Here is a 14,017-nt window from a genome sequence, read left to right on the forward strand (position 1 = left end):
AAGGAATATCAACCTCTTGTTAGTATTTATTTTCACAGAACTCAGTCGATTACCTCAGACCTCTCAACTGAAGCCTTCTGAGAACGCTGAACTTGCGTAATGTCTTGAATCTCAACTTAGCACCATTCCTAACAACTTCCTAGCTGCTCAAGGTTAACTGTCGGGAGTTTGAAAACTTACAGGTATACGGAGCTCCCGTTGTGCTGCTAGGGTTTATACCTGTGAAGTTTTATTTTTTTGGGGGGAGGGGAGGGGGGAGGTACGGCCTAACGGAAGCATAGCAGTGGCCAAACACAGACCTGCACACTCAAGGCCTAAGGTGTCCAATGCTAGAGGAGGAAGGGGGGGAGGGGAAGCAGAGAAGGGCAGGGCAGGGGAGGGCAAAGCCACACTGTAACTTCCAAGTCACACTTGTTCCATTCAAAACACACAGTTTAAGTGGTGTGATCAAATATGAACATGCCAACTTCTCTCCTCGGCCAAATTCCCCTCGGCACAAGAAATTAACTTCTTAGAACAGGTTGGAATCTTCACCAGCCTGCTCCTGGAGCTTCCACAACACTAAACAGGGGACGTGGAAAAAGTCAGTCAGACTTCCATTAGATCGTCCCTTCTTCCAAGTTGGCAGTTTCTACTCAAGTGATTATACTCTGGCACACAGATAACCACCACAGAGCTTGAAAGCAAAGTTTCTCTTACTATAATGTTTAACGGTACAATTTACAAGACTCTTCTCTGCCACTGTGTAGTTGAGTTTCATAAAAACTGAAGACACGCCTCACATATATAGACACAAAAGGGAAAGTGGTACAAGGTGAAGGACTTGGCCAATGCCAGGTACCTAGTCAGTGTAGTCAGAATCAAAGGCACGGTGCTGCAGTGGGTTCGGGAGAGCCGCACCTGCCTCACAGACCACTCTCAGCCAATGATACACTTGATGCAGAATATTATGGATTCAATTATGTCTTCAACTATTAGACTAAAGTCAGACAAACATTTACAGATTCAAATCCTGTGTCCAAACAAGTAGTGAATTTTAACATTACTATTTTTAGAGTAAGCATTCAATGTCACTACCAATACTATAATTGCCATTAAACATTTGGAAGTTATAATTTTTTTCCTAACAATTTCCAGCCTACATTTCTTCTGTAACACATCTGGATCTGTTCACAGGAAATACACAATCTTGATGACAGCGGTGTCCCTTGTTAAGATGAATATACTGCAGGTATTCATCATGAAGCCACGTGTCAGCAACACAATAAGGTCCCAAAACTCAGTGTTTAAATCTTTGTGGTACCGTGTGTGTGTGTGTGTGTGTGTGTGTGTGTGTGTGTGTGTAATTACTAAGCCAAGTAAATTAAGTTCATTAGTTGCTTTACAACTATTATATATTATTTGATTTATAGAAAAAATTAAATTATTCAATGCTGTGGGATGGTCTGTATGTCAAATTGCTCTGATTGGTCAATAAATAAAACACTGATTGGCCAGTGGCTAGGCAGGAAGTATAGGTGGGACTAACAGAGAGGAGAGAAGAAAGAACAGGAAGGTGGAAGGAGTCACTGCCAGCCGCTGCCATGACAAGCAGCATGTGAAGACACCGGTAAGCCACGAGCCATGTGGCAAGGTATAGATTTATGGAAATGGATTAATTTAAGATATAAGAACAGTTAGCAAGAAGCCTGCCACACCCATACAGTTTGTAAGCAATATAAGTCTCTGTGTTTACTTGGTCGGGTCTGAGCGGCTGTGGATCTGGTGGGTGATAGAGATTTGTCCTGACTGTGGGCAAGGCAGGAAAACTCTAGCTACAATTCAAGATCTTTTTTAAAAAATTCCCAAATAATTACACAATTTATTCTTCCAACATGGGACCTGAAATATTTGATTCTTAACAAAAACTATTTCTAATTCCTTCTAAACCATTTTACACATATTATCTCAGGAGCAACAATACACAGACCCTGAAGATATATGATGTTCCTGAGCAATAAAGCCATGCCTAAGGGGCTGGACAGATTGCTCAACCTTTAAGAGCACTTGAGGCTATTACTAGAACTGGAGTTCAGGTCCTAGCACCCATATCAAGTGCTGCCTCAAGTACCTGCATCCTGTGCACGTGCCCATACACAGGCACACACACATATGCACATAGCTAAAAATAATAAATCTTTACAACCTCACATATACCTGAACTGGTGAAGCCTAAATCCAACTAATGTTAGGGGCACAGATTAGTTAATTTTAAACTCATAAATAATAATCAACTATGTTTTATAGCTGTTCAGGTAACAAAGTCTTAAGCCCACCTAATCATAATTACTTTAAATTTGAAGATCAAGTACACCCTTATATTAGTGCATTTCTTCTACCAACCCCAGAAATATCTACTTCTGAGATGACTAATTTCTGGAAGCTTCCACATCTAACAGAACACCACGGGATGAAGTGCGCTGGTAGCTATGTGCTCTTTTACAGGTTCAAGTGATAACTAAGAAGGAACTGAAAGAGGAAGGCCCTGTCTGATCTTTATCATCTCTGCCTACCAAGTCAGCCTGTGGTTTATCAACAGTTCTACTTTTAAAATGGCTTCAACGGAGCACCCATTTGATGTGATGATAAAAATCTGCAAGCTTTCCGTCTTTTTACATTGACATTTTCTAAAAGATTTAAAAATCTCCACCAGGCTTGAGTCGTACAGGACAATCTTTTTCTAATTTCACTCTAATAACAGGAGATAATTCAGCAAGTAATTCTGGACAGCATTCACGACACCTACCCCCAAGTCTCAAGTGAGACAGGTTCTTGACTCAAAAGCTAAAAACCCAGTGGACAAGACTCAGGACATTCATTGGTGACCTAGTGTGAAACAGACACCGAAAGAATATTCAGATTCCTATTTGTATTGCTGATTTTCACTTCTGTAGCTTCATTCTCCAAAACTATGTGTTTTTAAAGTCACAAGTTCAGTGATCACCACTATTAAATCCTCAACACCAGCAGGGCTTCCATTCCTTACCAGCCCAGAGGCGGGGGATGTGGTTCAGCACAGGGCTCAACCCCAGCACTGTTACAAAAATACACTAATACAATAATCATAAGTTTAAGAGACAGCTCGCCCGGTGCTTTCCTCAGTGTTAAAGTCACTGCACACACTGAGCCAGCCTGTAAGAACCAGTAGCTTCTGACCAAGGCAGAATACACTACTTTAGCAGAGGCCATTCCTTTTCCCTTTAGATGCAAATGTTAATACCAAAAGCAATCTATCTCCTCAGAATCATTCACAAGAGTTTAAATATGAAGAAAAACTCAAAGTAATTTAAGGAAAAGCTAATCGCCTGACATCCCACTGATGGCTGGGAAATGTCTAATGACCACACCCTCCATCACCTCACAGCTCGATTCTCCTCAGACTCACACACAGTGGAGCCAAGGCTCTTTCACGTTAGTGCTACATATCAGAGCCCTGACTGCATACTACAATTTGGAAGTGACACACCCCATTCAACAATGCCATCTGCTTTTTATCCGTGCCTGACTCATAACTGGGGCTTGGAACTGCGGCTTCTTATTCATTGAAATGAATGAGAAGACTAACCCCTTGTGTGGCGTTTAGGCACATCTTCCTACGACCTTGCTAATCATAATATAATATAACTCTGGGACAGTGGGATGGTTCAACAAGCAAAGGTGTTTGCAGTTGTGCTCTGACTGCCACACAGTGCATGCATGCATGTGCACACACACACACACTCTCAACGATAAGTGTCATTTTACAATTAAATAATAATAATAATAATATAATCTGACAAAGCCTAGAATTTATTAAGATTTTCAGAAATGTATGGCTTTATAAACATCACTGCCGAATATCTCACTAGTGTTAAAAAACTAGTTTAAGAGAAGCCTGACAATTAAGAGCTTAGGCTCCATATCACAGGAACAGGTCCAAATCCAGTCCCACCTCTGGAAGCTGTGCATGTTGGGGAAATGGTTTAAATTTTCTCAGCCTCCATTTCTTTATCTTTCTGAAAGAATACAGTCTCTACCTCCTACAATTATAGTAAAAACAATATGGATATACAGACACTTGTCATATTTCCTGACATAGTACAAATGCCAAATGTTGTTTTTATCACTATTTCTATAAAACATCTAGCTTAAAGTCTACTCAGGTAAATGAAAACATAATTAAGGGTCTTTAACTATGATATTACAGCTTTATTTTATTAACTGGGAATGTTATATATGTAACAAAATTTAATGAATTTACTGCACAAATATTCCTAATATTGTAATATATTTACATACTTATTAAAGCCATTAACTCAAAACTTACAGAGTAATAATAGAGCTAGAATAAAGACAGTAAGGCCAAACTAGAATGCTCCCTTATGGCAAACCACATCTATTTTTATTTTATTTTATTTCATTGTTTGGCTGTGTTGAGATCAACCCAGGGCATCACACATCCTAGACAACTACACACCACTTAGCTGTATCTCCAGCTCCAAACTGCATCTTTTTAATTAACCTGAGTTTACAAGGCTTTCTTTAAAATTAAAATGGTCCCTTGAGGGCTGTCTATCAATTGTTCACACCTCACTGTGAATTTAATCATAAAAGACCTTTCAATAACACCTACCCACTTGGTGTGTTATTTGAAGAATAGGGGAGAAGAGAGGTAATTTTAGAACCAAGTGCTTAGGACTGACACTGTCCTGGGCAGCAGGTAGCTGCCCCACCACCCCACAAGGAGAGAGTGGCTCAGAACGGGTCAGGCAGCGAAGCAACTTCCTCTCTAGGAAGCTTCACGTTCTCCTATTCACTCTACTGTCCTGAGCACTAACGTCACCCAGAGCCTCACACATGCTAGTCAAGCACTTATGGCTGAGCAATATTACCTCCCAGGGCTCGATTCAGGGCCACTGTGGGCAAGTTTCTCCACTAGGCCAATGACTGCCCCATCACACAAAGAAGAAGTAATATGCATTCTTCTATAGACAAAATCAACTCGCTACCTGAAATAAATCAACATGAATTTTTGTACAATTAAGACCTCTACCCTTGCCTAAAACATCACTCAACCTTCCAACACAGGAACACCCGGTGACTTAACTTCTCAAAACTATCTGGAATCATTCCTAAACTAAGTAAACAACAGTCAACGAACAAGACTGTCTGAGCATTCATAACATTCCTTTAGCCTAAAGCCAAGAACTACAGCTGTGAAAAGTTTTGGAACGTTAAACACTAAAACTCATTTGAATGGGGGAAGAGGTCTATTAGAATTGACCATCTCATTGTTACCTAAAACAGCCAGGCCACCTGCTTGAAGTAGCCCCCACAAATGGCAATACAGCCAATAATATCTAAGAACATAGCTAAAATTATATCCATCATAGGTAAAGTATTGCCTCTGATTCACAAATTAAACACACGTATTTGTAAAACAGACAGGAAACACCATGAAAACGAAGAAAAATCTCCCAATTACAGACTATCGTCATAAGTATTCTAAGGACACACCACCTTGAAAATCTAGGAAAGACATTCCAGGGACTGAATGAACACACCAAAAGCCTGAACAAACTTGCTGACTGTGCCAGCTTAGAATGGTCACAGCAGCCGCAGAGGACAGTGAATACAAGTGCAGTAGGGGCCCTAGGGCCCCATTACAGTGGGAACCACCCAAGTTCAAAGACAAGGAGTCACCTCAGACTGCAATAGCAGCAAAAACCATGAAAAAAACTAAAGCAGCTAATAAGACCAGGTCATGGAGTATGAAATGCAACTGAACACTACCCAAGTAACAAGGAAAATATGCACAACAGTGATGCTTAATCTGAACTTCAACGGGCAGCAATGCTGGGAAGAACCCATAATGCCTCACACAAATATAAAAGAACACCCTTAACTATTTGCTACTGGGGAAAAATGACAGATTTCAAGAATATGACTCTACAGAATCACATTAAGTTTTCTGCAGGATACACTGCCATGCCCACTATGTAAATGTTCCTGCTACTGTCACGCCAGTTTGTATCTAAAATCACTTCTACAAGAAACCCTCTGAATTAACTGTAACAGCATCTGCGTGTCCAGTGGCCACCACAGGTCCAATCTATATACCTTTCCATTCTGAATTCACTAAGATGTGAGATTCTGTGGTGAGTTCTCTCTTAAGGAAAGTAACTAATGTGGTTCCTGAAGAATTTACTAGAAGCATAGCAAATAATCAAGCTACCTTTGTAACTATACATGACTATATTAAACTCCTTATGAACACAGAAAGTACCAAAATGCTGTATTCAGCAAACTACATCATCATACTATCGAGAAAAAATAATCAAATGCAGGTTGATAAATGTCTTCTTATACAGGGTATGGAGGGGACTATAAATTATTTGACTTCAGGTTCTAGTTTAAGAAAATGAATGCTTTCAACTGTTAAAACATGAGTTGAGATTTAAAACATAGATAATTTTTTAAAAAATAGATAATTCATTACCAAGTTGGATACTCACATCAAAGGAAAAAAAAACTGTAACAAAGGGACTTGATCCTAAGAGAAATAATCAGATAATGATATGGGAATAGAGTAAACAAGGTTTGCCAAAGGTGTGCTTGAACTGCTAATAACTAGAACTGTTAAATCAAAGAGTCATTTAATATGGAGACATAAGCCTTGGAAATGAAGAGGAGGAACAGAGTTATACAAGGGAAAGCTTAGTGCTGTTTTCAGAGGAATTACAACGAATTTATTAATTTCAGAAAACACACTGTATTCTTGTTTAAAATGACCTGCCACACATATCATTAATCCTATATGCACTTGTGTTATAAAACAGGTAAACAATGAGTTTACATGTGGCACTATGCAACAGGAGGCAAAACAGAGGTGATTAACCTCAGACAACGGGGATACTACTTTAAACAAATTTCTTAATTTCTCTGTACTTTTGGTCCCTTCATGAGAGCAGCACTTCGTAAGATTTTTGTGAGACTTAAGAACCTAGTACATTTTTTAAACCCCCAGACTTGTGCTTGGCTCCAAGTAAATACTACATAAATATTAGCTGCTGCTGCTGCTACTTCTTACAATCAGTTAGTAACAGGGAAAAATAAAGAAAACAGAGAGAGCAGAGTCCCAAAGCCACCGCCCAAAAAAGAAACCCTTAGAGAAGGCATCTTTTACTACGGAAGTTAGTTTTCATTTCCTTGAAGTGTCCAAATGCTTTGGAGAAAGTGGTGCAAGCAGAGTACTGTGAGTTTTGTTATTAGAACTGAGACAAGGCCATCTCTGCCGTCTGCACCTCCCAGCCTCTGTGGGAGTGTGGGCGAGCAGAAGGGTGGCTAAGGCAATGAGCTGGAGAGCCACCAAGAACAACATGAACATCTAAATTGTGGCACTGTGCTCTGGAAAACTGGAATACAAGCTCCTGGAAGATTGTCTTGCCAGGAAAATCTTCTTTAAAACAGAGGCCATAGCCAACATGAAGACATCACCAGAAACAATTCTATTAACAAATGGGACAAAAGAGAGAAACATCACCAGTCTCTCTCACAGCAAGCTTCTTATCTGTAGGGGACTCCAAACAAAACTAACTTATTTTTCAGTATTCTAAAATGTGTTATGGGGGGCTGGAGAGATGGCTCACACTGGCTGCTCTTGCAGAGGACCTGGGTTCAGTTTCCAGTACTCACATGGCAGCACACAATTGTCTATAACTCCAGTTCCAGGGGATCTGATACCTTCACAACAATACACATAAAATAAGTAAGTTAAATACATTTTTAAAAAATGTGTTATGTTCAGAAATATTAATGAAATGCCTTGAAACAAGTCAAGACATCAAAAGACTAGATGAATATCTGTGATGTCAAGCTCTAGTTCACCAACTAATTCATATCCAAATGAACTAAAACAGTTAATAACTTATTTCTGGGGACTGGCAAGATGGGTCAGTAACTAAAAGCTCTTGCTGCTCTTTCAGGATTCAAGTTCAGTTCCCAGCAGCCAGATCAGGTGGCTGACAGTCACTACTCCAGCTCCAGGGGGAAAAAATCATCCTCTTCTAGCTTCTATAGGCACCCAAATACACACACATACACTCACATGATGAGAAATCAATTTTTAATCTTATTTCTGACAATACATATGATACTTATGAAAGATTTTAAGTTCTCTATGAAAAGAGTGAGAATCATGTCAAATATTTTAACATGAAGATTAAAGACACATTTTCTATATGACAAAATAAGCCATCAAAAGAATAAAGTGATGCTCTGAACAACCCTTTACAAAGAATACTTCAACTAATCTCCTAATATCTACTCTTTGCCAATTATTATTAGGCCAATCCCAATACCCTCCATCTCGACAGGGTCAATGATGTCCCCTAAGCAATGGTCATACCCACGGCAACTCTAGACACTGAGGCTCAAGAAGACATTTTCTGAGAAAATTTCTAGCTCTAAAGAAAGTCATGAAAAGCCAAAGGCTTCTCCTCCTGTACCTGCAGTCATATTCAAGAAGGCAGGCTTCCAAGGTCTAGCGATAGCCATCTTGAAACCACAAGATATCTAAGCCTTTGAATGACAGAATCTGTAATTTCATAATAAGAGCTGATGACTCACCCAACGGCATTCCTCTTACACGGACTATCAAGTGTCCTTTCAGTCTTAGGGCCAGTTTTACATTTGTAAAAGCATCCTAATTTACAGGGCTTACTCTCCAAGTCCGTCAAAGTGATAGAGCATACCCCATAGACAAGCCAAAATAAAACTCACGAGTCCATCACAGTAATAGAACATACCCCAGACAAGCCAAAATCCAACCCAGAGTCTATCACAGTGATAGAACATACCCCATAGACAAGCCAAAATTCAACCCAGTCTTGTTAAAAACAAATTGACAGTTACAAAGAAATACTCTAATACTTTTCAAAGAACTTCCACATATTTTCCTTTTAATATTTAGCAATGAAAGAGGTAATTAATAAGATATTATAGAAACATCAAGCAATTTGGCATAAAATTTTACTTTTAGAGCTCAGTTATAGGAACTAAGATTTCTTAAGGCACAAAAGTTTATAACTTCATGGAACTTAAATTATTCATCATGTTTAAATGATTTAAAACATCACTGAAGGAAGAAAACGTAATGTTTTTGATGTGGTCGAATTCAAGCCAGATGGAGTGGCACACCCCAATCCCAGCACTTGAGAAGCTAAAGTATGAAGACCACAAGTCTGAGGCTGAGCTGCAGTAGTGAGAAAAAAAAAAAAAAAACATTAAATCTTTAGAGTTTAGTGCCAGGCAGTAAGCTAAAGCTGACCCTCCAGCTCAGTGATTCAGACTTTCATAGACTGAACACGTGGTACTAAGTTCAATCCCCAACACTGTCCAAACTGGGGGGGGGGGGGGGCACAAAAGAAAACCTTGATGTGTTGACAATTCTCTGAGCCAGGGAGATGGTTCAGTGGGTAAAGTGCATGCCTCACAAATGTTAAGACCTAAGTTCGGATCCCCAGGACCCAAGTTCAGTGAAGCAGTACACGTATGTAATCCCAGCACCAAGGGGAGACAGGAGGGAGACAGGGAAGTCCCCCAGAACTCCAGGTCCAGCTAGCCTGGTTTACACAGTAGCTGAACAACAGGGAAACCCCATCTCAAACAAGGTAGAGGTAATGGCCAACACTTGAAATTCTCATCTGACCTCTACATAGACACATGGCATGTGTGTACCAGCACTCACACATAAGAACACACACACACTAATATGCACATGCATCACATACACAAAGAATGGACTGACCAGCTTGAAGAGGAGCCAAATTTGTTTATCTTGTCCACTTATGATATTTCCAACTTTGCCAGACTGTCTAAAGTGCTAAAACTCAAGTGAAGATATCTCTGGAGAGCAGTCTGATTTTACAGCCGCAGCAAGGTGAGGTGGCAATAAAAGAAGCAAGTAACAGCTGGTCACCGGACTAAGCAGTCACAGAAAGCAGAGGGGCGACGGGAGGAAGCAAGGACCAAACCACGGAGCCCTTACATGAAGGCCACAGATTAACACGTGCACAGACCAGTTGTTCCATGAAGTACTTTTATAAGATGGCTTTGCAACCTGAGGAACACTCGTTCAAAATGAAAAAGCTCCCGTGCTTCCCAAAAGCATGTATCCTGTTGTAGAACACGTCAGATGAGCGCCACTTCAGGCACCTTAGGTTAACAGCATGGTAGCTCTTTTAAGGTTAACGCATACCATAAATACACTATCGACTGAAGTGGAGTCTGAAACACTAGTGTGTGTGTGTGTGTGTGTGTGTGTGTGTGTGTGTGTGTGTGTGTGTGTGTGTGGTGTTCAGCATAACATGCCCAAGCTGCACAGAGGATATGGCCATCCCTGGGGAGTACACAAATGAACGAACTCTACCACACAGAGGACGGTGACGACGACGACGACGACGACGATTTCTCTAATGGGAAGAGAGAACTTAGAACCTTGGGATTTCTTCTTGCTAACTGGTAAACTTGATCAGAGCTGTACTTCCAGCAGACCAGAAACGAAGCACACAGAAGATCTGGAGCCAAGAACGTGTGTGATTTCCTACCTAAAATTAGCCATGCCTATTTTACCACAGCTGGGCTGGGCTCCTCTATTTTAAGGTGTGCAGCGCCAAATGACTTAAGAGTATGTAATTGCTGACTAATCTTAGGACTAAGATGTCAGAGACTTCCCAACCCAGGCTTCAGGATGGCCAACTGGTCTCCACAAAACCCCAGTTAATGGCTTTGCCATCTAGGGGCGATGTATACTGCTAATGAGCCGTATATTAAAAACATGCATGAAGATATAGCATGCATAAAATAAGCAAAAAGAGATGTCCCTTCGCCTTTGACTGATACTCCGCTCCCAAACACACACATAATATAGAAAGGCGATAAAAAAAAATGGACAAAAGTCACAATACGTTAAAGAGTAAGTATTTGTTTTTCTGGAAAGTTGTATAGAACCCACAACCAAAACCTTCCAAGTTATGTCACACATGTTTACTTCCCCAAGTTCTGTGCAACTGGAATAAATCCAACAGAAGGAGCGACTCAACCTACACAGTACATTCCAGAAACATCAGAAGGGACTGGGAAAGGCCCCGTTAGTACTAGCAAGAGAATTTACAGTAATCTTTTTTTTAAGGAGCTGACTTTTCCAACACAGATGAAAGAAAATGAAAAGGTATGCCTTCTTACTATGAACAAGGGCAGTTTTGTCAACAGGGAGCAAAACTGAGCTGTAAGTTGAAATCCAAGCTGCACAGATAACAACCCTGATTCCTACAAGCTCAGAGCAAAGACCTCGCATCTATTTTATTACTAGCAATTTGAGAACCTGGAACAGACACCTGGTACTATCAGGTTCCTGATAGAATCATGCTCCAGCAGAACACAGTATTAACACTTGTTTTGACATACTCGATTACATTAGGAAGTAAAAGAACACACATACCTTCATTTTCAGAGGCATGACACTTCACTTTCAATACCAAGTCAAAAGTTCTTTCTGGATTTTCCCTAAAATAAAGAGAATCTTGTTATATTTACTTTGCACAGCAAACAAGCTTTACCTGTAAAACTTCTATACAAGCATGTCTCTGTATACGTGGGCCTTTGTGGTACTAAGGCTCAAACCCAGAGTCTGTTCACGCTAAGGAAGAGCTCCATCCTCTGTAATTAACTGAATTCTAAATCTAGTTCTTTTCCTGCCTCAGTGGATTCGATGAGGCTCCGTGACTGTGTAGCAGAAATATAAATGATAATGTTTTATCAGTTTGATAAGGGTTGAAGTTCAGACTTTGGAGCTCTGAATCTGAGGGCAAAGTATTTCATTCACCTCTGAGATTGCTTCTTCTCCTATAATGTACCGTCTACTTCACAGAGTAACTGTAAGGATTAGATATCAAATGAATAATTTGAAACTTCGTTAGAGAGTAGTAGTTTTCATCTTATTGACTCAAAACTGGAAAGCCAGTGCATCTTAAGTGTCTTCTCACACTGCCACAATGCTAACAGAGGCTCTCAGGCTTTCTCCAAAGAACCTGCCCTGAGTATGAAGGATGAAATCCTGATTCCACCTGCCATGTTTTGCACATGCTTTTCCTGAGATGTTATTTACTTAAGCATGCCCAAAGTAGGAAGCTGTTCACACACTCCAAGCTAACAAATCTTAACAAAAATTATTTTCTTTATACCATTTTCTTTAAGGAATTTGGACATTTTCCTCCTCGTTAAATCTTCAACCAAGAATAAAAAGTTTGCTTCAGTTCCCTTAGAAGTTACTTTGTTTTTTTGTTTTTTTTTACCCTAATTTCTTACACATTTAACCTATTTATTAAATTTCAAAAGTGGACTGAAATCTACTGGGATACCTAAAGCAAACAAAAAATTTGCTATTGTAATTTCTCTTTCCATGAGACGGTGTAAGGATAAGTCTGAGGATGTAGCTCACCAGTACACAGTATCTGCCTAGAGTGCCTGAAGCCTTGGGTTTGGTCATGATGGGGGGTGGGGGTGGGGGGGGTAGTTGTTAAAGGTAAAAACATCACAATGCAAAAAAGTGATGACATATATTTCAATTACTTCTGCTACGACTAGTGCCTTTGTATATTGGCTTTTTTAACATATACTTTCTTAAGATATCAATGCTACTCCTCACTTCTAAATAAACATTGATTTTAAATACATATATATGACACCCATTTAGAACCAGAGGGAAAGACAAGCCATATAAATTAACTTACAATTACGTTAAATAAACACTTCCTCATTCCACCCACTATTAATTTGTTTCATGGGCATAAAAATGGGCTCTGGTGAACTTTTTTTTTTTAATCCCCTCATCATACAATTAATTGTCCAAAGAGTATGCTTTTTTTTTTTTTAACTCACCCTGCCTGCCCTCCATGGTGTCAAACACTCAAGGAAATACTCTAAAATTGCATAAGGCTTTCTATTTCCATAAGCTGTTTAAAATCAGTCTTAGGTAGAAAAACTGAATACTGACTCAGTTATACTTCTCTACAATCCAAGGGGCCTTTCTCGGTAGCATAACAAATACATCCAGACTGAGGGAGAACGGAAGGGGAGGGAGGGAGGGGGCGGTAAAAGACGGGATTTCTTCCCAAAGTAAAGTTTCAGAAGAAAACCAGCCATCACCCATCTCCAAGACACCTCGAAGCCCAGCCACCACCGTTATTCAAATGCCTTTCTACCTACTCCCCAGAAGTAAAATGGCCAATGATGAAGAGCCACCTTGGGGCATCTACCTCTTGGGGCAAGCAGCGCACACAGAGCGGCTGTACAAACAGGCGCCGCTTTCATTTTATATAAAGGGAAAGCATCAGAAAGCATCCCGGGCCACCCTGGGGACACCACCCACCAGGGAGCACCGGGGTCGCCGTGGGGGAGCGGTTTCATAACAACCGCTCGCCCAGCCGCCCGCCGGCTCGCCGGCTCCTCCGCCGCCCGCCCGCCCGCCCGCCAGCCCCGGCGCTCGCCGACCGGGCCCGGGGAAGCAGGGTCGCGGGCGGGCAGGCTTTGCGGCCTAGCGCCGACCGCCGCGCAGCCAGCCGTCCCGGGCCAGGCCGCACCCCGGAGCCGGGGACGCCGGGCCCCCGGCGGCGCTCACCTGGTCCTGCGGTCCATGGTCACATGTCGCTGCGGGGCCGCCGTCGCCCCGCGCCCGCCCGCCCGCCCGCTCGCACGCCGCCTGGGACGCGCTGCTCAGAGCGGCGGCCGGCCCACGGCGCCCTCCGCGGCCTCGCGGGGACAGCACCGCGGTGGCGACGCCGCCCCCGCCCCCGCCCCCGCCTCCCGGTTCCCGCGACCCGGCCGGCGGCGGCGGCGGCGGCGGCTCGGCCACCTTCGGCGAACCAGGAAGTCGGCGGGAGGGGGAAGGGGCGCACGGGGACGCGCCCTGCGGCGGCACCTGGCCGCGCGGCCCGCGGGC

At 41.9% G+C, this 14,017-nt stretch overlaps 1 protein-coding gene across 2 annotated transcripts in view; it reads right to left on the minus strand.

The window, feature by feature from the left end:
* The window catches only part of Dennd1b (DENN domain containing 1B), a 219,589-nt gene extending 205,786 nt beyond the window's left edge, over positions 1–13,803 (minus strand). For both annotated transcript variants that reach the window (XM_028889858.2, XM_028889857.2), the window contains exons 1-2: positions 13,697–13,803; positions 11,519–11,583 (exon numbers count right to left, since the gene is read on the minus strand). In XM_028889858.2, the coding sequence (XP_028745691.1) occupies positions 11,519–11,583; positions 13,697–13,713 (82 nt within the window). In that variant the 5' untranslated portion in view covers positions 13,714–13,803. The remainder of the gene's footprint in view (positions 1–11,518; positions 11,584–13,696) is intronic.
* Positions 13,804–14,017: the final 214 nt, after the last annotated feature.

Source organism: Peromyscus leucopus, chromosome 15, assembly GCF_004664715.2.
Source record: "Peromyscus leucopus breed LL Stock chromosome 15, UCI_PerLeu_2.1, whole genome shotgun sequence".
In the NCBI taxonomy this organism is placed as follows: Eukaryota; Metazoa; Chordata; class Mammalia; order Rodentia; family Cricetidae; genus Peromyscus; species Peromyscus leucopus.